This window comes from Mercenaria mercenaria, chromosome 18 (genome assembly GCF_021730395.1).
Source record: "Mercenaria mercenaria strain notata chromosome 18, MADL_Memer_1, whole genome shotgun sequence".
In the NCBI taxonomy this organism is placed as follows: domain Eukaryota; kingdom Metazoa; phylum Mollusca; class Bivalvia; order Venerida; family Veneridae; genus Mercenaria; species Mercenaria mercenaria.
In genome coordinates, this window is record NC_069378.1 from 16,371,795 (window position 1) to 16,397,494 (window position 25,700).

General features: G+C 34.5%; 1 protein-coding gene across 4 annotated transcripts; it reads right to left on the minus strand.

The window, feature by feature from the left end:
• Positions 1-1,171: 1,171 nt before the first annotated feature.
• On the minus strand, positions 1,172-25,436 carry LOC123538455 (uncharacterized). Of its 4 annotated transcripts, none has more exons than XM_045322572.2 (2): positions 25,282-25,436; positions 1,172-1,955 (listed from the first exon to the last, which is right to left on the minus strand). In XM_045322572.2, exon 2 carries the CDS (start codon positions 1,943-1,945, stop codon positions 1,424-1,426), a length of 522 nt encoding a protein of 173 aa, XP_045178507.1. In that variant the 5' UTR covers positions 1,946-1,955; positions 25,282-25,436; the 3' UTR covers positions 1,172-1,423. The 4 variants fall into 4 exon arrangements, with proteins under 4 accessions (XP_045178507.1, XP_045178506.1, XP_045178504.1 ...); XM_045322571.2 differs by lacking the exon at positions 25,282-25,436 and adding an exon at positions 12,559-12,901; XM_045322569.2 differs by lacking the exon at positions 25,282-25,436 and adding an exon at positions 12,653-12,900.
• Between the last annotated feature and the right edge of the window lie 264 nt (positions 25,437-25,700).

Sequence of the window (25,700 nt, forward strand, 5' to 3'; positions counted from 1 at the left end):
TGCATGGGTTCAAGCCCTGTTTGCATCTCCTTGAGTGGTAATGTTTTTCATCTATATATAACCTGCATAAGATCGATGGCTGTAACCGGGTAAAAAAAAGTAAAGCTACAATTTCTTGTGTAACATGGGTAGTCGACGAAAGTCCCCACCTGGAACTGCTGGAAGCGGTATCAATTTAAGAAAATCACCCTGCACTGAACACTAGTTAGGATATCAGCCGCGACCGGGAATCGAATCCAGGCCGCTGGCATTGTAGTCCAACGTGCTACTGCGCAACTGACACCCTTGAGCACCCATGCCTGAAACAATAACCTTCTCATTTCCGGAACGGCATCTGCGCCTTTTTCGAACATTTAAACTAGAAACTTGAGTGTCGATAGACTTGAACTAAACAAAAATATAGACAGTAACAAATACATGTAGGTATGATTTAAGCAGTACCTTTTAAATGATAGGTAGGTATTTTGTATTATCTGAAATGTTATAAACGATTGGTTGTCTGGTTTGTCCAGTTTCAGACTATTTGCATTGAGTTCAAGACCTAATATGTGCAGTTTGATTTATACATAGCAGTTACAAAACATTCCTACATACCACATCATCTCTGACCGGTTGTCTGAAAGTGACTGACAAAGTCCCGCTCATAATAAGATGTATATAGCAAGTATATCCAGACTGTGACTAAAAACAGATCTGGTGCGCCTGTACTATATATACCGGATTAAAGCGATTTGTATGACTAGTGTATTTAATGTATATATTTTGTAACCATGGTAATCCTAACCCTAACCTTTAGTCAGTATATAATACATATTAACCCTAAATGCGTGCGGACATGCACATTTTTGCGTATTTTTGCCGTGCGCTCTGAAGATAATGATTTTGTGACATGCGCAGAACGACTACACCAGATCTGAAAATGAGAAACATCGATAATATCCGGAGAGCAATCGCATCTCTGTTGGATCAGACTGTTGTAACATTGTGCTAAACGGATGGAAGTAAGAAACATTTACGCGCCATTTTCATTATTTCGATTCCCTTTATACATAAATACATATGTAAAACTCATACATAGTACGAAATTGTATGTGTTTTTAAAATTAATGCTTTAAAGAGATTTTCTCTAGACAGTCGACATAATGAAGAAAATAAGGTGTAAGTATATTATAAAGTCAAAGTTTTCCTTTATTTCATTAAACACCATATTTTTTATCACTATTTTTATTATATCAATTTTTAGCTATTTTTTTTCCAAAATCATTATTCTCTATTTCCTCATAAACATCTGAAATCATTTCTAATAAAACTATACGTTTCTTTATACCGTGTTCGTCTCCCATGATATGTCAGTCGTTACTCAAGCAATATGTAAAAAAGCATCCCTCCAATGTTTTTTAAATGTTTATGTACGTTTATCAATCTAGTCTGAAATAGGATCTTCAAAGTCTAACATTTCTTCTGCTTCCATTCCTTGCGCGCGACTCACATCACGACCAAATCTACCTCCACCTAGAGAGTAATCACCAAACGCACGTTTACCAAATCGTCCACCGCCCAAACCATAATCATAGTCCCACGAGCCTTGGCGTTTATTCACGTCAAACGTGTTAGAATTGCCATTCTTTGACAATAGAACCGACAGAAGTGGATGTGCTCTTACTTCTGAAGTTGGATAGTTCTCAAGTGTACCGAAGTGAGGGTTATCTTTAACTTGGCTCACTGAAAATCTTGAATTAGGCAAAGATAATTCATTTCTCATGCTATTTGGTTTTGCGTTGATGCTAAGTTCTTTCCTTAATTCTTCTAGTAGAGTTTCTAATTCACCATTTCTTGTGCCTGTGTTGAATGAAGATGACGGGAATGCCATTACGCATGCGCAGAAAATTGTCAACACTGTTAGACATGTGACCACTTCTTGCAACAATTTCATTGTCGTACTCATTTTGTAGCTTCTGAAAAAGAGAAAAGACAATTAAATAATGTCTTGAGAGTTTGTTTGTCGTCTATTGGACTGAAATATGTGAAAGAAAATATGGGGTTTATATGAAGGACCGAGAACATAAACCTATTGGAATTAGTAAAAAAGCTTCTGTATTTTTTTTCCCAAATTAATGACGATAAATTACACGTAAATCGCATGAATATATATATATCAGGTGGTTTTATTTTTTTCCGCAATGTACGCATTTTTATCATTTACATATAATTTATGTGATTAATCAATCACAAAACCATCACAGAAACAGATAGAGAATAGTTCTGTCTGAATAATTCTTTTACTGGTATTGAAAGAATGCATAGAATTACCTTCATGCTGTCTGAACTGTCTTCCCCCCCCCCCCCCCCCACTTCCTCCCCCACCCCCAGTCCAAATCAATATAACTCACTATGTTGGTTTTCTCATTCCGCGGCTCATATATGTTTTATACTCACATAGATATTGTGTATTAGTTATTTTTGTTTTTATTAAGTATTTGGCATAGTATGCCTTTACATAAGAAAATATCATATGTTGAGCACATGTGTATGAAAAGATACGTTGTGTTTACAAAGTATAAGAAACTAACTTTTTTTATCGACCCTCTGTCTCTTCCATGATATAATCATTAATGACGCCATAAGCAATATAAAAGCGAGACTAATGGAAGTATATTTAAAGCGATAAACACCATATTTTGAAACAAAAACATTTTGGTAACTCCTTTCAGTTGGTCTGTAAGCTCAGCGAGGAAACAATTTATAAACAATCACTCGTTATTGGTCCCTAAATAAGTAAACCAATAGCTCAGAATTATATCGACAAGACAAAGCCTTCAGAGTAGTTCTTAAAAGTTCTTAAACGGAAGATAACGGGATGTTACAGAATATAGCCACGTCACTATCAAGTAAATTACATATTTGAGCGGGCAATATTGAATGTACCTCTTCAAATCTAGTGGCAAGTAATGTACTATTACGTACACATTTATTTCTCCTCTGTTAAAAAAACGAAATGTGCTTTCTCTTTAACTATTATAAATAAGATTACGCAAGTTTTTCCCACCATCCTGGAAGACACTCGGGGAAAATAAATAATGTTAACGGTCCTATTAATTGGTTTGTAAAACAAATTCGCGCAAACAATATAGCACTGTTAGAATGTCTAATTAAGTTGATAGTGAACTATTGTATGAAGCCATCAGGAAGCTGGGATCGTCTTCACTTTGTGATTTACGATCAAACGACGTCTGTGGGAGGAATTTAAGTTTTAACTAATTGGGTAATATCCGAGATAACTCTATTTTCGCTAATACTTGCGAATGGTTCCTCGCAAACTTTAAAATAGGTGCATATGTATGGTATTTATGATATTTATGTTGGGCAATACATATATATATATATATTGTCGATATAATTACATAAATATATCTATATATAAAAAGAAACTGTATATATTTACGTTATGATGTAATAAAAGAATTCGAACAAATTTTGAATTTGGTGTAAATATTAAACCGCATCAGGATACAGTGCGCGAAAACTCAATAACTCGAATAGCGCTATTGACTGTAAATTCGCGAAATAATTAGCGACACGAATTTACAAAAAAAAAAAACGCTTGAGTAAATAGTTTGATAAATTTACGGATTCTTTTGAAACTAAAAGATATATGGGTAGTTAACTGCATCATATTTTACAGTCTGGATCAGTTTCTGAAAAAGTAATAAACGAGCCTTGGTAAAATATTTGGAAAAAAGGAGACAAATCTGCTAAAACTTTTTGTACTATTAGGTGATTAAGTACTTTTCATCTCATTCAAACCACTGGCACCAGACCAGAAAGAAAATGCCTCTGTACATGTTATACCCTACCCCTAGGTATTCTATAAGAATCATGGTCATGAACGGGAAAGTGAACTAACCCAATTCAATCGTACATTTCCCACCTAATACGTGCAGTTCGGTTTATGGGTACATCTTTCATCGCGTACCAGTCACATAGTCTCAATATTCCATATTGCAGAGATGTACCACTTATTTTATGCTTTCGTCCACGTTACAGAAAAATCTTGCGTGAACTTCCCTAATGAACATCCGATATAGAAGAGTGTGCACATGTTAGGCGAAATGTAAACAAACATAAACAGAATGCAAATTATCCACAATTTTACAATAAAACTCGAAATGATGAATGGGATTCATCTTGCATATGATTTTGAATTTGAAATCATACAGTGGTATACATCAGTTCTGTTTATTAAATTCATTTTGCACATTTATGCTGCGTATACACATTTTAGGGTACGCGTGTAGTAAAATGACGACTGACATACATTTTCACATCAGCCAATCAGAATGGTTTTGTAATCTAGACCGGAAGTTCACCAGAGAAGTTCAAGCAAGTTTTTTGAATAACATTGAAAAACCTTTAGATTACGCGTTGTTTTTCTAAGATAAGAAGTATTGAAGAAATGTGACCGGTACATAATGGAAGATAAATTACCATTTGTTTAATATCCATAGTACACATTTACCGAACTGCGTGTTTTAGGTATGAAATGCGCGACTGAAATGGGTTAGTATATTTTCCCGTTCATGACCATGGTTCTTACAGAAAACCTAGGGGTAGGGTATAACATCTACAGAGGCATTTTCTTTCTGGTCTCGTGCCAGTGCTTCAAACAGTGCATGTTTTCATATGGAACGCCATAGCTGTCTTCTGATGTTGATATAGCACTTTATGCTGTACATAATTATACCGGTATATGAAATGCCTCCGCCCATATGATATTATACAATGTTAATACTGTATATAAAGAGCTTAACATTGTATAGGCGGTGCTTCCATCTGTATATGCGGTGATTTTAGCTATATATGGTGTATATATGGTTATTTCAACTGTACTATATATATGTGATGCCCGGTGATTCCATCTGCATTTGTGGTCTTTTTAACTTTATATGCAGTTCTTTCTACTGTATATGTGGTGCATTCAATTGTATATGTGTGGTTTAAATTGTATATGTAATGCTTTCAACTACATATGCTGTGCTTAGAACTTTGTATCGGAATTACTTTATGTGCGGTGTTTTAACTTTCATCTGTATAATGAGGTACCTGCAAATGTATGTGCATTTCTTTTGAATTTACATGCGGCGATTTTAACTTTATATGTGGCGCATTGTGTTGTATATGTGGTGCTTTCAACTGTATATACGGTTCGTTTAATTGTATATGCTGTACCTTTATATTTATATCCGGTGCTTTCAACTTTATATGCGTTGCAAAAAGCATTATGTGCAAACTACATTATGAGATCGGAATATTACGAAAGTTAACGAGTATTGTCGAAAACATCCGACATAGGATATTATTCAAGGGCATTCTGCCTCTTCTACAGGCAGATCACTACCAAATCAAATGTAAGTCACAAGTAGTCCAAATATAAATAGTGCTAATTTTTCTCCCTTTCCTCGTGCCCTTTCTCAATAGCATCGTGTTTTCTTTTACTCTACCGCGATTCAGTATGTATCACTCAGCATTCTATTGAAATCGGCATGTTCCTATCGCATGCTAGGTAAAAATGGCGGCGTAAGAATTTAATGTCATTGAAAGAAGCGAAAAGGAGTTAATTCAGCGAGTTGTATTTAACGAACTGTAGTTTTCTTATATAAAAGTTAACAACCCCTTTTCTTTTTGTTTTTCTAAAGTAGCGATATAGTTCTTTATGGGAATATAAGTCTCTGAAAATCTTATATGCTAGAAATTGTCGAAAAACCGTTATAAAGTAAGTGGATTTTATATGAAATAAAGAACAGCCGAATTTAGTGGTGTCCAGCACATGTATTGTTAGCTGAAGTCCTCGAAAATGAATGAAAAGGCCATTAATCTATTCTTAATTATGTAAAATGGTGACAAATGGCTGAAAACGCTTAAATTTCTTTTGGTGTATGTGTGTGTATGTGTGTGTGTGTGGGGGGGGGGGGGGGGGGGGGGGGGGGGGGGGTTGAATTTAGACCCAATTTTCGACAGGGTATTTTCGGCGATGCTCGTTATTTTTCGTAATAAACTGGATCTCATAATATTGTTTAACCATAATGATGTTTGCACTGCACATGTACTTGAAATCACCGCAAAAAAGTTGAAAGTACCGGATATGAAAATCGAATCACTGCACATAATGTAAAGAGGACCAACGAAAGGTGAAACAATCGCATATATCGTTAAAAGCACCGCATACACATTAAAGCACCACATATAAAGCTGAAATCACCGCATGTGCAGCTGAAACTACCGCATTATTATAATTATACCAGATTTATATAACGCCCTTTTCATGATAAACACGTGATAAACACGTTCAAAGGCGCTTTACATATAGCAAACGCAGCCACACAGGGCGCGAAATTCATCCTCTACTAGTACAGACACAGAGCGATCTGACCAGAGGGACAGATTGAGATAAAGCCCCCAGAACAGACAGAGAGAATGTTTTAGATACAGACGTGACCGGCTAACTTAGCCTAGCTCTTTGCGAATAGACAGTCTGGTTCTTTAACGTGCCCGGTGTATAGCACCGATACACGCAAAGTTATCTTTCCTTGGAAGAACCAGTACAGGCCTCAAGTTAGGTGGGAGACACTCAAGAGCATCTCAGAAATTTCCAGTGCCTGGACCGGGATTCGAACCCCGGACCTCTGGATTGACAGTCAAGCGTGTTACCACTAGACCACCGACTTACGCATGAAAATGTAAAACTAATCCATATACAGTTGAAAGTATCACGTATGCAGTAGAAAGCATATCATAAAAAGTTAAAAGCACAGCATATGTAGTTTAAAGCATCACATATAAAGTCAAAAGGAAAACTTATAAAATGAAAATCACCGTATATACAGATAAGAGCACCCTGTATACAGTTAAATCCGCATATAGTTAAAAGTACAGAATACATAATTATACTTAAATGCACAGCATTATTCAGATAAAGGCAACGCATATAAAGTTGAAAGCACCACATAAACAGTTGAAACGATCGCATACAAAGTTAAATATACCGCACAATCAGATGAAAGCATTGCATATACATTTGAAAGGACCGCATATAAAGTTAAAAACACCACACATACTGATGAAAACACCCCATATATACAGTGTTAAGCGCATCATATACACGTATAAGCACTGCATATACAAGTAGAGGCGCTTCATATACTGGTATATGTACAGTAAAAAGTGCTATGATGCGCAGGCTGGCCTGGATCCATGCTGGCCGCAAATACACTAAGTTGGTTTTCTCATGGTGCGGCTCATTTCATCTTGTTATGCAATAATGAAGGCAATTTCCCAGAAATTCTAATTCTAACATGCATTTTATTTTTGAGGAGTTTTTTTTTTATCTACATAAAAGGGCGTTAAAGACATTCATATAGATTTGATATATACAGTTATCTTAATTTCAATTCCTCTTGTAACCTGTGAGTATCTAATCAGAGTTACACTTGAATAGTATAGAATCTAGTCTTTGATGCGGGTAATTTATCCTAATATAATCAAACGAAGTTATTGCCATTCGTATTTTTTATATATTAACCAAGTCTATTTTAAAGTTGTCCCTTTTTTACTTTACTTTGCATTTACATTTGAAAATCATCCTTTAAAGATTTAATTATCGCTTAGGAACAAAATCTCAATACATGAGCCGTGCCATGGGAAAACCAACATAGTGGGTTTGCGACCAGCATGGATCCAGACCAGCCTGCGCATCCGCACAGTCTAGTCAGGATCCATGCTGTTTGCTTTCAAAGCCTAATGGAATTAGACAAACTAATAGCGAACAGCATGGATCCTGACCAGAATGCGCGGATGCGCAGGCTGGTCTGGATCCATACTGGTCGCAAAGCCACTATGTTTGTTTTCCCATGGCACGGCTCATATATCTCCTTATTAAAATCGACGGTCCATGCTTGTATTTCATGACCGGTCATAAGTTCAACACCATATCTGGTTGGTAGAAAACTAACTGAAATTCATTTCTCATTTATCATGTCATGTAATACAATATTTATTTTATGGTTTGCCGGTCAGTTGTCAAAACTATTAAACCCTTGGACCTCGGGCAATAGTTTCGACAACTGACCGGCGAGTTATGCATTCAGTAATTGTATAATACATATAAAAAGATACATTAAGTTGCGCAAAGAAAATATAGACTGTCACAAAGAATGGATTTACATGTTGTATTCAACATTGTTTAACATATTGTATTAAAGGGCACGGAATGCCTGACAATATAAGTTAACTTTATATGAAAGTCATTCTCAAGCCTTTCATAACGCTGAAAGAAATTTTAAAATCAGACCACTATTGTAAAAGATATGGCAGTTTGAAATTCTAGAAAATGGTTGGAGGCAGCCGCAGTGTCTTTATGGCGTCTTTTACACATTGCAGAATTCTTTATTTAGCAAATGGTCTTTCAAGTTAAATAGATTAATTTCCTATGTTTTTTTTAGTGTAAGATGTAAAACAATGTAATTTCTTTCATTATATGTGGAAAAAGTACAGAAATTATTTTACAAAAAAATAAGTAGATAAAGTTCAAATATGTATCGATAGATTTAATAAATCCGCCATGGAAACTAAATAGCCGCCATTTTTGATCAAATATTTAAATGCTCATAACTTTCTCATTTGTAAGTTATCTCCCGTGCTAGAAGGATAGGACTAGAGTAGTTCTACAAGAGAATGTTCATGTTTTTTTTATTCGTAAGATTGATTTCAAATGTTTCCCTCGTACTTTAAGCATGCTCGATGCATTTTCTTCGATCGTGATAACTTCAGTAAGGTTAAAGAATTGTCAGAACCTTCATTTGTTCTATATAAGAAATATTATTACACCACGCCTTATATAAATCGCCGGTCGATAGCTTGTGTTGTTGACCGGTGAACACTAAATTGTCTTAGGTTTAAGACAAAACTTGAAGAAAAATCTATGGAAGTTTATTTCTGATGCCACGTATTTTAACAATTACTGAATTGCTAGCTTGCTGATCAGTAGTCAAAACTATTAACTGGTAAGTCGTTCTATAAGCGTATATTACATTACAACATGATTCCTTATATAAATTTCCGGTCCATAGTTTGTACTATTGACCAGACTATTGTTCAACAATAAATTTTGTTAGTCTAAAGTCAAAACGTAAAGAAAAGTATTATGTAATTATATTTATGATGTCATGTAACAAAACTCTTACTGAATGGATCTGAATAGTCAAAACTATCTGCCTTCGGGTTTTCGGACCTCGGGCAATAGTTTTGACTACTGACCGGCAGGTCAATCAGTAAGAATTGTATATAGTTAAGGCGCTCTAACACGATGAGAGATCCTTAGCCAGAAACTGATTCACAACGTTTTAAATAATAAAACACAAGGGGAGCGGTGGTCTAGTGGACATGTTTCGGCCGCGTGGGATCGAGACCCATTGGGATCACGATCATGACTTCTTATATGACACCAGTACTGGTTTTTCCAGGAAGCGGACTCTAGAGTGGTTCCAATAAGCTTGAAGCTGCTTACACCTATTAGTATAAACTAAATAATAAAACACGCATCTTACTGTAGTGAAAGATAAAACAAACATAGTAGCAATATATTTGTCGTTACGTTAAGCCAAGGTGTGTGTGTAGGCCAATCATATTAGATTTTAAGTTATACTATTTGACAGAATTTTTATTCCGTACAGGAATCATTGCTATGATTAAAATTTATTTTAAATGTTTGATGTAATTTTGTCAATGAAACAGGAACTTTTTCCCGTTTTTCTTTATCCATAACTTGTCATTGGAATGAGACACCTGTTTCAGCGGCATCCTGTATTAGGCAGACATTTTCTTTAAGCAGCTACTCAGCTAAGCTCCGAAACTAAATTTAGGTCTTATTTTAACCTGGTCATGATAAGGTAGAGTGTTCGTAATGCGTTCGATAACTTACGTTTGATTCCATAATCTCCGTTTACGATCTCGGCATTTCCCGGCAGGTACGGAAAGTCATGTTTGAGTTTCATTAATGGCCGAAGAATACCGAAGTAAAATCGGAGATTACGTAATTGTACGGAAATTTCCGAGCGCCAATACGGGCCGAATTTCCTTAAGAATGCATTAAGTAGTCGCAATGTGTCGCCCGCTTTGCTGGCTGCTAACCACAGGTTTGTAATTCGCATTGAAAGGTCCAATACTAAGGAAAGTGAACATTTTAATTTCTTTTAAAAAGCACAGAAACTATTTCATTTTATTGGAAAATGAAAGTTGGTATGTAAAAATTCGAAATAAATCGCAGTATATGTACACTTATTTTTCTATGAAGTATGAAGAAAGTTAAAAAGACCTGGGGGTCATTCTGTCGATTCATTGAAATTTCAACATAATACACATACATTTCTTTGAGTTCCAAAGACCTTCTGTAAATTTTGACCTGCCAATCTTCATTATTTAGTGTCTTGCAGAAGTCTATGCACTGGCTATGAAAAAAATTGCCAACTCACATTCCCTTAGTAATGGACCTTTAACACTTGAATCATAGAAACAAAATAACTTTTACACAATATCGAAATTATTCAGCTTTCTTAAAAGACTTCAGTAGTTATTTAGTAATTTTGCATAATTTTTATATCGTATAATCATAAGCGATTGTCTAAAATAATGGATTAGTTTTGTAAAAAGAAATGAATTTTCTTTAAAATTACATTTTTTATGAGTACGTCTGATTCTAGATATAAAATACGTTTTAAAGTACTGTAACGCGTTTTATCGCGGATTGCAAACAATATTAACACTGAATGTCTTAAAGGGAATTCCTATAGTTTTTTATGCGCATCTTTCTGCGCAGCCGACACTTTCTATGGAAAACTGAACTGAAGTCAACATTTGTTGAAACATGTTACCGACAATCTTAAATATGAGGAATTTTGAATGAAATAACATTTTTGATAAGTTATATCAGTAATCAAATGTTGATACTGGTTTATGTTGTATTGACAAGTATCATGCCTGACAGGTATATTGCTATTTTTGTGGTTGTGTTTTCACATCGCATTTTAGTACAAAGACAGTGTTGTTCATATAATGTAAGATAATTGACTTAGTACTGATAAGACAATGTCACCTTTCAGATTATTTAGTATTCAATTATAGAAAGAATTAAGAATTTTTAAAACTTTTTTTTTAACTTTTAGCAGACATACATGTAATCAATTAGGCCACGTTCGCGCCATTCCCGTCGAACAGGTGTTGTATTCTAGCGGTCTTAACATAAAATTTAGCCTGGTGACCCATACATTTTTAGCCATTTTTATGCTCACAATACAATTATCTATACACAAGAAGAAAAAGAAAAAATTCTATGAAAGAGTTTTTTCAAAATTCAAAAAAAATATTCTTCACTATGGGTATTTTTCATTGAAAAAAGTTCACAAAAGTAAATATGAAACAATTTTTTTTTTTCATTTGTACCCATTATTGTAAGGATAGAGTATTACAAATATGACTACGATATCAAATAAGTATATAATAAAATCTGTAAAAAGAAAAAACCGTATTGTGTTGCCTGGATGTATATTTTGGTTGATATTTATAAAAAAGCAAAAAATTATGAAAATGTTGAAAAATCGCTCACAGTTTCAGCAACAGTGGGTGTGTTCAAAACAATTTTTCACAAAAACAAGCCTGGTGACCTATTGTTTTTATTTGTTCATAGTTTTCAGCACAAATTTTCCTATCATATATGTGAATTTTAAAAAATTCTATGAAAGGAAAAAAACTATAGGAATTCTCTTTAAGTATTTAACAGACTGGAACTACTTGATTTTTCTTCAGTTAATTTGTGAATTAAGCGCAAAACTAGTTCGTATTGTCTTTTTTATTTTTACAGTAAAATAGAAAAATATATAACACTGCTTTATGTGGATCAGTTATATTGTAAACATTTTGGAGAAATACTGTCGGCCTCGACTCCGCCTTGGTCAACAATATTCTCAAGTTGATCTATGCATTTGTAGCACGTTTTTCTGTCTGAATAAAAACAAAAATTCATTAAACTACTGTTTTTCTTCTACATAAATTGTCAAAGAAATTAAATTTTCAGCCTTACAGCTTTATGACTGACAATTAATACATTTTTTCCGAAATAAAACAAAACCACCACACACAAAATTATAATTAAGGCAAAAACATTCATGCATTGCGAATATTTCCCGCATTTTTTTTTTTTTTTTTGTTGCTTCCGTACTATGAAACTAATTAATATTTTTACCTGATGAATTGGTAGTACTCCAAATTTGATACTCAAGTGAAATGAAGTAAACTTTCCTTTTCCTTTTTTAAGCTATCAATGTCTATTCATGCATTTAATATACTGTCAAATTATCGTCTTACATTTATTATTCTAAAAATCTTTAAAATATCATTAGTTTCGGTTAAAGTTCTTCGAATGTGCTAGAATAGCACCAAGAGATGCAACCAAAGAGAAAACGAAAATTCAACTAAAATCGTATTTTCAAAATTCTAAAATCTAATATGTACCGTGCGTCTATGCCGTAATCCCGACGGATTTCAATTACTTTTCCTGCCGTGAGATATGTCAAAATTTTATCAAATTACGTAATAATTCACTTACGTATAAAATATTTCCACCTGATCAATCTTAACACTTTTCGTTCATTTCTCTTTTAAAAATCAAATCACTCTAAACTTTGAACGAGCGCACTTTACAAAATTTCGAACATTGCGTTTCTGTAACAACAACTGGTAAAGCGCCTACTGACAAAGACTTGTGTTGCGCGTTATTAAGTCATATATTTAACTAAAGAGCGTGTTTTGTCAGCAGATTTGTCAACATAATGGAAAAACAGGCGAAACATTTTGCAATAACTTCGTACGTATTTTATAGTAGTAGGCAGCAAAAACCTGTTCAATAACTAAAATTTAATTAAGCTACGCGCATGCGCATTATCGGTTAAGCAATTATGCATGTAGAAGGTAATAGCTGTTCTTTTTTATTCTATAAAAAAATGATATATTTCCAATGGCTGCAGCACACATCAGGACCCATTTTAAATGTCTGTATCTTACGTTTTCTTGAAGAATATTGTCAGTGCTGAATAAAAATCGAAAGAAAAGTTGGAGTCATGTTTGATGCAAGAAGTATTTTCAGTCAAACACACAAACTGCAAAATCAGCTAAAAAATGAGACCTCCAAAGTGTAGTGGTGGTGTATGATCCAAGTATCCTTGACAAATTCTGTAATGTTATCATTCCATTATGAAAACGCTACCTACATGTCTAGCATAGATATGTCATGTGATTTCAGCAAGATAAATGCAAAGAAAATAAGGAAAATAGCTCTACAAAGGAAAAAATAAGGACTACTAGTATTTGAATTCGCCATTATGTTTTTTTTTATATAATATACTAGACTACATTCCCATATTTATCATATTTAAAGCTTCTCTGTACTTTTGCGAAACAATTATTTACCTGTCCATTTAAGAGTAGAACTTGTCTTTCGTTCTAATCCTTTCCATCAATTGACTTGTAATGTTAGTATATAAACATAATTATGTATACTGTTAGGAATACATATGTTTAAACCAATTCGCCATTATGCAACTACATTTTTTCGCGCCATTTTCCTATTTAGTGTCTGTATGCCTAGAAGGTAAGAGAACTATTTTCGATACTGGGTATAATTTTGTATAAATGCAATATGGGTCATGGAACCTGTACAGAGCATGTCAGATTAATCACAGTGAACATGCGTGTTAATTCCCATTTGTGGATACCAAGATATCAGCTTACGTACAAAACTTTTCAGACCGGGACACTAGCATTACCTAGCCTTCGAATAGTCGAGCTGATAAAAACAAAATTGTTCATTTTTTATACATCCACAAATGTATAGATTCATACATTTTCCGTATAAAATGCAAAAGATACAAACTTTGGAAAGTGTCTTGAGACGTTATACTGCATCTTTTTGGAGATACTTTTCAAGTTCAAACTTCCCCAGTGTTTCGTTGTGCCTCTCTATCGCCATCACTAAGAGAAGACAGTTTTTCTTATATTTCTATATTTCAGCGTTCAATTGTTCAGGCGAAGGTGACATTTGGCGAGGTGAATATAACTTTCTGAGGGTTGATAAATCCTGCTATCAACCTATGAAAAAGTCAATAATTGTTTTATTACATGAATAAATGTATAGTCAGTCTTGTTATTACAATTGTATCTTTAATAAAGAAATAAGGAAATAAATATAAATTTAGACCAAATCAGGTTGATATTGGTTTTCCAAGCACCTACTTCGATCTATTTTTATTTTTGTACTATTTATAACCCAAGATAAGTTGATATGACATGTACTCATTACTTTTCGAACCGTTTTTAGCCAGTCAGAGAAACAACTGAATTATACAGTCATGTAATAAAACGAAATAGCGAATTGAAAACACCGTTAACGACTTGTGGACATGTGCCGTTCTTTCGTGTTTTGTCGCGCTTCATTCGTTTTGACAGGAACGAAAGCGTGACAGAAATCAGACGCGGCTAGATAGGAATAGCCAGAAGAAGTAAGAAAATGAAAAACTGAAATGTGATCAAATACAGGGAATCTGTTTGGTATGATAACTTATATGAAATAAATCGCATACATTTTTTATCACTCTAAATGTTGCTGTTGTTTTTTTGTTTTTTTTTTTTTTTTTTTGCAAATAGGCATATAAGCATCTACCTCTACCTTTACTGGCTTTCCTTTTTTTTTTTTTTTTTTTTTTTTTTTTTATTTGCATCAAAGTATCGATATGCAGTAAATGAATTACGGTGTACTTAAAACCGACGGAAAATCTGGCGGACTTATAAAAAAAAATCATCGATAAATGAATTACCTCGGGAGGCAGGCGTACTGATACAGGATTTTATGAAAATCGTATTACTTGACATGCGAATTAAGTCAACATCAACTTGTCAAATGGACGATATGATACTAGTATATTTAATTAAAACTTAATCCTATGATTAATGCCGCATAGATGTGTCCCTGAATGCATTCATATTCTTGTAACTATATACATTTTATTGCCATCGGGCAACTATGTACTTTCAAAGTCATGTATTATGAGGAAAAAGTATGATCCTCATCGAATTAGTTTGCGTTATAACTTATTCATAATGTATGTGTTTCTTTCGAAATGTCATTATCAGCGTTGCCAATACAACAGCTATGACTAAAACATGTATTATTTGACTCTAAGGACCCTTCCCCGGCGCTAATGTGTATTTAAACGTTTCATATGAACTACTAATATTACCACGTTTTAAAGGCATTTTCCCCCCATTTGTGTGAAAGCAACTGTTATCTGATTCCTCTTGTGTGTATTTCCTACAGAATGGCCTCCCCTTACCTTAAACCACGGTGTTCCGTTTAGACAATCGTGACTTTTGATTTAATATTAAACCGCGATGTACGATGGTACGATGACGAAAACGCGATGGTGCGATGGCACGATGATGAATCAACGATGGTACGATGGTGAAAACGCGATGGCACGATGATGAAATCGCGATGGTGCGATGGTACGATGGTGAAATGTCGATGTAATATCGCGTTTTCATCATCGTACCATCGTGCCATCGCGTTTTCATCATCATTTTCATTATTAAACAGATACCGCCAGGGGAGGAAGACTTGTACTCTAACATGCGACTTTATTAAGGCCAAAGACAAAATATTGTCTGCATTTTCGCGCTATTATATAACACTTTGGACTTGTAGGATATTTCTGAATTCAAAGGAAATCTTATATATTTTAAATCATAATATGCTCACACCTGATCCCTCCCTTGGCATAATCGCAGCGGTTCAAAATGAGTATTACATGACATTGTATTCTCAAGATAACAGTCCTTCAAGATGATTTTAGAACTATTTTTAAAGTTTTCTTACAGAAAACGCTCCGTAACTACGACACTAATTTGTGCTTTTGCGTTTGTAAATCATCTTTTAAATAGACAGAGCCCAAAATGGTAACAATAAGTAAAATTATGTTGTAATTTATTCGTAACATTATACATTGTAAATGGTCGTAAAGAACTATTATATTATTGGATAAGCCAAACTGTTGATGGTATCTTTCCATCAAAACAATGCTGGAACAGTTTGGGGAACCAGTTAGAGCTGATTTATACTTCCGGTTAATAGCAATTGATTTAATTGCAAATCTATATTAAAGCAAATATTTCGAAAAATGTTCTTGGGAAAATCGGAAAGTGAAAACAAAACATATTATTGTAACTGCGAACTTATCCTACTATTATGTCCTGTTATAAAAATAGAACACTTTTTCTTATTTCACGTATCGTTATCTTTTATCGGCTATTGATGGGTGAATATAACCAGTTTTGTCATAGATTGAAATAAATAATTAATTGCGTGTACTGTTTCTTATTCTGTTTTTTTTTTTTTTGTTCAAGTAATTTTAGCTAATAAATCATACTGTGACTCAGTATTAATAAGTTTATTTTATGAAAATTTGTTTGAAAAAAAAATGGTCATAAAGCTTGTAATAAGCTGATTGTGTCCGTTAAGGGCTTTAGATATAGTTCCAAACTAAAAGTCAGAATTCATCCAGTTCGGAACTCGAATAAAAGTTTTGACTGTTGGCCGGCAAGCCATTCAAAAGGTGTATAATGCAATATTTCCATTGTATTATAAAAGAAATTTCTTAATGTATTGATCGTAATCGCAAGTCTACAAAATGAAAGTTATGTTCTGCGCTGTCCTACTGTAGTAATATATACTATTTCTTTTACCTTATAGCTCTTTGCCTCTATGTACAGTTTTTCGTTTACCTCAATGTACAATAATTAGCTGCAAAGACAAAAACAAATTCAAGTTTTCCTTTTTAACCGAGATCAATATCAGACCTGTTCCCATGTTCGCAAGCCAATTAGCAAAAGGAAACGAAATTTATGAATTTTATACCCGGCAACAAAGAGATCATAGCGTTGTTCAATTAGGCGTATTGTATCCATAATTTGTTTGTTTCATTTAGAAGTTCAAAGGATGATATCTATCAATACAGGATGTCGATTAGAAGTTTCATAATGAAGAAAATTGTCGCTTTCTTCATTTAATTTTGCACGCAACAATTGACGATCAAATTTGACCCGTGCATGATTAATTTTGCAACTTCAGTTTAGATAATTTGGACTATTTTAGGGGATTTGACTGTTTCCTACAGTGGTGAGTTCAGGAAACATTTTAATTCGCATTTTTTGGATTAGATCATTTCTTTCAGTCTTCATAAGATATGTCGTGCGTTGCGAAACAATGTCAAGCGCTCGAAATAAGATGTCGTGCGTTCTAAATAGAATGTTTTACACCAGCGATAATATGTCGGGTGCTCGAGAAATCTTAACTTTAGATGGTTACGATAGTTCTAAATCAATCGTCTGAGTTAAAATACATATGAAACAAATCTTGACCAGTAGCATCCATCACAGTCCATTGGGGTGAGGGCCCCCCCCGCCCACTCCATTCTCCTCCGCCCCTGCCTAAGTTTAGCGAATATTTTTAGTATTTTAACATGTATTGAGCATAGGTGACGATCCGCATAAAACGCATTTTGTAACAATTTCAGCGTGTTTTAAAAATGCATTTTTAACAGACAGGGGTGGAGGAGAGTGGGGTGGGTGGGGGTCCCGACTTCCAATAAACCAATAAACGACATTTCTTGATATTCTCATCCAGAGAAAACAAGTGAATGAAGTATTGCCATGCAATACAAAGTCCCCTACTGGAAGGCACCTAATTTTCTCTACTGCAGTATAACATAATGTACTGATATCTGTCAATGATGTATAAACAATATTGTACTACATATACAATATGTTATAACAACACACTTGGATTAAAATGTGCATATATAAAAACCCACAGTTGTTTTCATATTGAATTTTTTGGCTGATTATAAAAATGTTATCATGTAAGTTATTTATAGTAACAACAAAGGGAAATTAATCTTTAAACAAAAAAAAATCTATATAATATAAGTCCACAAGAAACCCTTTACCAGGTAGAGATAGGTCAAAATACACCTAAAAATTGGATGTAACATGCATGCTGTACCACAGAAAAGTGGTCTCGATTTTTCTCTACCGCCAGTAATAAAAAAGTTACAATAAAATCTATTTATAGTAAAAACAAAGGGACGTAATTCTAAAAACAAGGGTGCCTCATGGTGGTGAACATTTGTTCCAAGTTACATCAAAATCCCTCCATGCATGAAGAAGAAATGTTCCGTACAAAGTCATTCTTGAATTTGACCTTTGACCTCTAAATATGACCTTGACCTTAGACCTAGGGACCTGGTTCTTGCGCATGACATGTTGTCTCATCCAGGGGAATATTTGTGCCAACTGATATCTAAATCCTGCTTTGCATGACAAAGTTATAGACCGGACAGGAAAAAAATCCTCTTGACCTTTGATCTCAAAGTGTGACCTTGACCTTTAAGCTAGGGTACTGGGTGTTGCGCATGACACGTCGTCTCATCATGGGAAACATTTGTGCCAAGTAATATTAAAATCCCTTCATGGATGGCACAGTTATGGACGGGACAGGAAAAAACTCTGTTGACCTTTGACCCCCAATTGTGACCTTGACCTTTGAGCTAGGGGTCCGGGATTTGCGCATGACACGTCGTCTCATCATGGGGAACACTTGTGCTAAGTGATATTAAAATCCCTTAATGAATGTCAGAGTTATGGACCGGACACGAAACAGACCCTGTTCATGCTATGTTAACATTTGACTGTTTAGTGTGACCTTGACCTTTGAGCTGGGGGTCTGAAAGTTGTGCATGACACATCGTCTTATTATGAGGTACATTTCTGCCAAGTAATATTAAAATCCCTTCATAGATGGGAGAGTTATGGACCGGACAGGAAAAAAGCCTTGTTAACCTTTGACCTCCAATTGTGACCTTGACCTTTAAGCTAGGGGTCCAGGTTTTGCGCATGACACGTCGTCTCCTCATGGGGAACATTTGTGTCAAGTAATATTAAAATCTCTTCATGGATGGGGGAGTTATGGACCGGACAGGAAAAAAGCCCTGTTGACCTTTGACCTCCAATTGTGACCTTGACCTTTGAGCTAGGGGTCCGGGATTTGCGCATGACACATCATCTCATCATGGGGAACATTTGTGCCAAGTAATACTAAAATCCCTTCAAGGATGGGAGAGTTGTGGACCGGACAGGAAAAAAGCCCTGTTGACCTTTGACCTCCAATTGTGACATTGACCTTTGAGCTAGGGGTCCGGGTTTTGCGCATGACACGTCGTCTCATCATGGGGAACATTTGTGCCAAGTAATATTAAAATCTCTTCATGGATGACAGAGTTATGGACCGGACACGAAATTGCGGACGGACGGACGGACGGACAGACGGACGGACGGACGGAATGACGGAAAAGTGCATTCCTATAGTCCCCGAAACTGGTTTTCAACCAGTAGGGGACTAATAATCTCGCTCCGGGTGGAGACGACTCGAACAAATTTAGTAGAAAGTCATTTGAGAAACATTATAGTGAGATGCTGTATTTAAAACCGCCTGTTCGATTTCAGAATAGTTCCACACAAATGTCCCTCTACTTGTGACATTCACTCATTTATCTGTTTGTAGAGAGAGGTATATAATGTTTGTGTATTGAAGAACCTTCATTTTTCAACAGGTTTTCTTTAAATTGAAACAGTATATTTGTTTTGTCAAAATGATTTTTTTTCTACCTTTTTTCCAAAATCGTTCACTTTAATCTGTAATAGTTAATGGACCAATTTAAGAATGAATATTACATCGATATCAGACTTGTTTTAATTATGCGTTACGGGGCTGTAATGTTGATGGGTTTCGTGACAGAGCGCGCACAAATAAAATGATAAAATGTGTTTTAACAATACATTTACATCCTTGTTAACGCACGTTTATAATCATCACGTTCATTGAAAGCGAAAATAAATGCAGTTTTATGCCAGAAATTATGGCGAATAACTTCATAACGCGTTATTTTATTATTAATAACAAGAACACTTATTGATAAGGTATCCATTTATAGATTTTGTATTTTTTCATTGTTATAGCGTATTAATTTGTGGTTATATTTCAAGGGCAGCTAACTCTAAAGCAATCTGGAAGAAAAAGGAAAACGTTGTTTCTTCCATTGAGGCGGATCGTAATCAACTAATTTTTCCGCTTCGTTTTACAAGGACTCGTGGTTTAGGCGCGAACTGAATACCTCTATATGCGGGAGACTGGCAGTTAAAATACCTTTCTGCAAATATCGGCGCGTGGGGGTAATTTTAGAATTCGCAGTTATGATTAGAAAAAACGAACATTTCACAGAAAGAGGCTATTCAAATCGCTGTTAATGATAAATAGCTTTAATTAAAAAACGCTATGCATTTTTTTGTATTTGTTATAGAATCAAGACTTCTTAAAATTGTTGAAGTTATTCTATATCAATGCCAAGATTATAGCAACATGTGAACCATAATTAACTGTATTTTTCTTTTCAACAATAAAATTGAAAAAAAAGAGGATTGCAGATAGCAATTTTGCTTGAACATTCTGTTTTCTTTCAAAATTAGCTTTAAAGATGAAATGTGTTTACAATAATTAGTTTTTTCCATATGTAAATCATTAACTGCACCTTTCTTCAGAAGAAATGATGATGATTTTGTTAGGGAGTTTTTGTAAAATATACAATGACCGGGCTACTGATTCTTCAAATTTATGGTTGCCCGGCGGGCTTCCGCCAGTATTTTTTTGGTAGCCCGACGAAAATTTCTGGTAGCCCGCGGGCTCTGGGCAATTGATTTGTCGGACACTGCTTCTAAATGTTTCGGACACATTTTGCAACATTTTATAATTCCCATGTTTTTTCTTCTACTGCACGCCTGTGCACTAAATCTAGCGTCATATGCTGTTTGACAAAAGATGCAGTCGCAGGGGATTAGGGAGGGATGGTGGGGAGAGCGGGGGTAGGATAGGAACACATCTCGCAATAAAATCACTATCATACATAATAACTGTCAGTCTCCCGCGCATTATTTACATAAGAAATGCATTACTTCTTGACAAAAGTATGACGCTTTATAGAAGAGTGCAATTTTGAATACTGTTTCACAAAAAGTTTCGTTACATTTCAACAGAGTATTACATAGATACAGTAGGTACTGTCTCTAAAGACGTTGATCGGAGAAGCACAAAGGATTACCGTAGACAGGAACTTTATACACGAAATACTGGAGTTTTACCAGAATGGTGATTGGTTTTTAGAACACGAATCTTGGGACGTCTATTTATGTATAGTGTAGTTGACGGTCGTGCTGAGCTCAATCCGAAGTGTACAGATTGATTTCCAACTCTTGATTAAACTTATAGTAGACTAATAAAGCAAGTGATTCATATGATCGATTGATTGATTGATTGATTGATTGATTGATTTGAATGAAAATATGACGTCTTTTTTCTGGTAGAAAAAGTGTCAGAAAAGCAGTATTAATTTAAATTTAGCCGATTAAAAGTGTGCATGAAGTCACTTAATTATGCCAGTCCCGCTGTTAGCATTGGCTGAATAATTATGAATTTGCAACTTTTATTGGTTCTTTATATAGGTCAAAAGTTGACTTAGACAGCTACGCCGAAAAAAAGAAATTTCATACCATTGATGAAATAGTATGCGACATCCCCAGAACCGGCATATCATAGGAAATTGGCCCCCACCCCAGCCCCCGCCCCCCCCCCCCCCACCCCTTGAATTAATATTGGTTTTCCGACTGATAAAACCATGTAGGGAAACTATTTTCAATAGGGAATATTTTATCAGTTATGACAGTATACATCAATATTTCTCCTCTTCAATTTGATGTAAAATTGTTTATTCTATCTGAATATCTTCTTGCTTCCAATTTTGTTTGAACAGTACTGATCACCATCACTTACATTGAAATATAGTGAAAACCACTAAAATTACAAGTTCGTTCACTTTAGAGGTTCCCCAAATATGAGAAATTATTAGCACATAAGTAGGTGTTCTTACCTTTATAAACAATATAATGATATATTTACGATATTTAATATTTTATTTTTTACATGGTTCCTGTCGCCAATTAACGTCGAAGAAACTAAAAACCGGTGGATTCTTAAAGCTGTATGATGTTAATCTACATTACTACATATACCAGCAATTGACAATTCAATCCAGGGATATGAAAAGATAACTTTCATAATTGTCTCATTAAAACAATTAGAAATAGGGAACATAACAGAACAGAACATAACTTTTATTCCACCCAGCTGTTTAAAGAAATACATTAATGGGCTTTTAGAACAATACGAATCAACATAAATTACATTAGTTTCGACAGAAAGTTAAATATTTTTGGAGTTTTGAAAACACTTGACGATAGGAGAAAAAAGTCAATAAGTGTCCATTTCTGGTAAAAGCTGGTTTTCTTATTTTCAATTTCGGCGAACAGTGAAAGTTGGTGAGTGGGTAGCGGAATGGGTACATATATTTAAATAAAATGATACAAAATGAATTTCACAGCTGTACAAAGCAGAAAAAAAAACGGACAAGCAATAATGGGTGTATTTTAGCAAGGAAACCCAAAGCTTGGAAACAAAAAATTAGTTGTTTCTCTTTATTTTCATACTGCACGTAAACCTTCAATTGCTTCATCGCCAGGACTTTGAGCACTTCAAGATCAAAATTAATGGTGATATAGAAACTGAAATACCATACGCCTAATCTAACTACTTGTCATAAAGTTCTTTCCCGTACTAATAACCACCAATGAGAACAAAAATTAGGAATCATGTATTTTCTGACAAATGCTAGCCGGTGGTGCACTGCGCCTCTAAAAATATTTTTGTCCACACATAAAGCCCTTACATTCGATGTCTATACACATCGATATTGTTGGAATATAAACATGAAAACATTCTCTTTTAGGGTAGAATACATATAGATATTGGATTTGTTGCCTTAAGACATCCGGTCTTCACGAAATGCTTAAGAACGGAGCTGTATGGCTTAATCACTTTGGATTTCTTTCGACTACCCCGTTGAGTGATATTTTTGACCGAATAACCGACCTTATTCCAAGAAGAGAGGTATATCAAAGTTGCAGTATTCGCTAAAGACAAATGTTAAAATCATACATAGAAATATTTATTTCGTAAAACTTTTACATAATTTGTTTATTTCAACACATATGTGTTCAATTACAATTGTACATATGACCAAATTGCAACATTTTTGCCGTCAACCTTTAGAAATAGATTTTGCATTGTTCAAATATTATATTCAACGTTTCCAAAGGAAATGATTATAGTATCTCTTAGAAGGGGATATATCAAAATTACAATGATTACTTTAATACAGGCAATTAAATTGTGTCTTTTCTATGTATTGTTTTAAAACAAATACTAACAGTCTCACACATAAAATATGATTTCCATTGTCGAATATCAGATTATTTTTTGAAAACTTAATTTGAACCACTGTCGCATTTGACCTATGTACGATGGATGGTTGCTGCTATAGTTTCATCCTGCCGTTCTAACGAAAGAACGATATTTTGTTGTTTACTCGTTTGTTCCGTTGTTTTCTTCATTGTTTCATTGCGCGACGAAACTTACGTACATGCCGAAATAGCTTCCCGAAATTGTCTTTTTTTCTCTCGTTTTGTTTTTGTGGTGAGGCGACAGAACGAGACTACGAAACAAAAACAATACCTAGCAAAATATCGATGTTTCACTCCAACAATAACATGTTCTGATTTATTGTTGTGTCGTTTTGTCGACCCCGCCGCAACAATTTAGAAAATATGTTTATTATTGCTTTTTCGTTCCAAAATTACGACACTTTCAATCTGACTAAAGTACTTGATCTTCTAAACGAAGTTCTGAGGATGACCCATTCACATTCGTCTTCTGTATATTTTGGATTTCCAATATTGCTATTTTTGTTTTCGCAAATGATTTTATTGTTATTTGAACCATCAGACGACTTTCGAATGTAAAGATAAAAACAGAGGCAGGACTCGAACCAGAACCTTCGCTTAACTAAGCAAATGCCCTACCGAACTGAGCTAACCGCTATCTGACATTTTACAACATTAATTTGTTACATCAAAAACCAGGCTTAATATAGGCTTGCAAAAATAGTTGTAAGTAAGTCTTATGCAAGCGGATGTCACAGAACGATGTATCAATATGTCGTCTTCAGATCCAGCCGTATGCGTAATAGGAATGTCTTTTAGTTGATTGTATGTGTAGATAATAAGCTTCGTTCCTTCGTTCTGTCGTGCTGGATTTCTAATTCAGTCATTTTAGGCCGGGGCGACACAACAATGTAAACTGTAAAAGTTCTTTCGTTGTAGCGGGAGCGAAAGAACAGACAACGACAATTTCTTCGACTTTCATTGTGAAGGGAACGGAAAGACAGGACGAAATTATTTAAAATCAGTCACCGTATATAAGTTATACTATTTACATGTTTATATATATCCAAGCAATGGCATCAAAAACACATAGCAGCGGTCTATTAGAATTACAAAATACTTATCTTAGCCCTTACTTAGAATAAGTAATGGATTACATGTAATTCGAAGAATATAAATTACGGTGGTTTACTTGAACATCTACCGAATTTATGAAATATAAGTTCAACGTATATTTTGTACAATGTATATAAACGGCTTTATGGTTGATATAGTAAAGTTAAATTGAATGCAGCCGCGTTTCCCTTTAATCAACCGTTAATTCATTGAAATGACAAACCGGCAAATGAATATAACATTCTTATTATTTGTTTTTCGTTAAAGTGAACAATCTATATCAAATATAACATAAATTGTAATAAATTATTTTCATAAAAAATATATAACTATAGTTATTTTTTTCTATTTCAAAACAGATTTTAGTCATGCCACTAACCCTTTTGAGAGTTTTTCTGCATACTATACAGAGCACACACACTCCATGTTGCTTATAGCTCCCGAAATTACATTTATAAAACATTTATATCATTTTTTTATTTATAGTTACGAACTAGCGCATACACTTTATAATTTAGAAAAAACGAGGTTCACATATGTGGAGGAATGTCCCTCTTTAAGGAAAGTATTTTCGGAGTTCAGAAGAGAGTAGCAGCTGAATAAACCATTTATAAAGAACAAGCTTACCTGCGTCCTATTGTTCGTTCTTCCTTAGTTCGAATAAAACTGTTTCTTTTACATAACGGTATGAATGAAAAAAATGTTGTACAATTTATATAGTTAAAAATGACGAGTCACTGCACAAAATTGACCACTCCGGGTACTTCCTATCGTAAAACAAACCCAAGTGACGTCATTGATTACTCTGAAACTCATTAGGCAATATCACAATAGTCGATGGTCGGAAAATTAGGAATATGCCTCGCGGTAACAAACCAATTTGCGCCAAAGAAATGAAATTATTGAAAATATTTAAGACAATATTATTATATTTGCACATTGATTCGGAACTGTATCGATTACAACACTCAGCGTTCACCAGAACCTTTTGAAATGACACCCACTTCAAAGAAACGGGGAACGTCGTTAATACGAATGCACGTTTT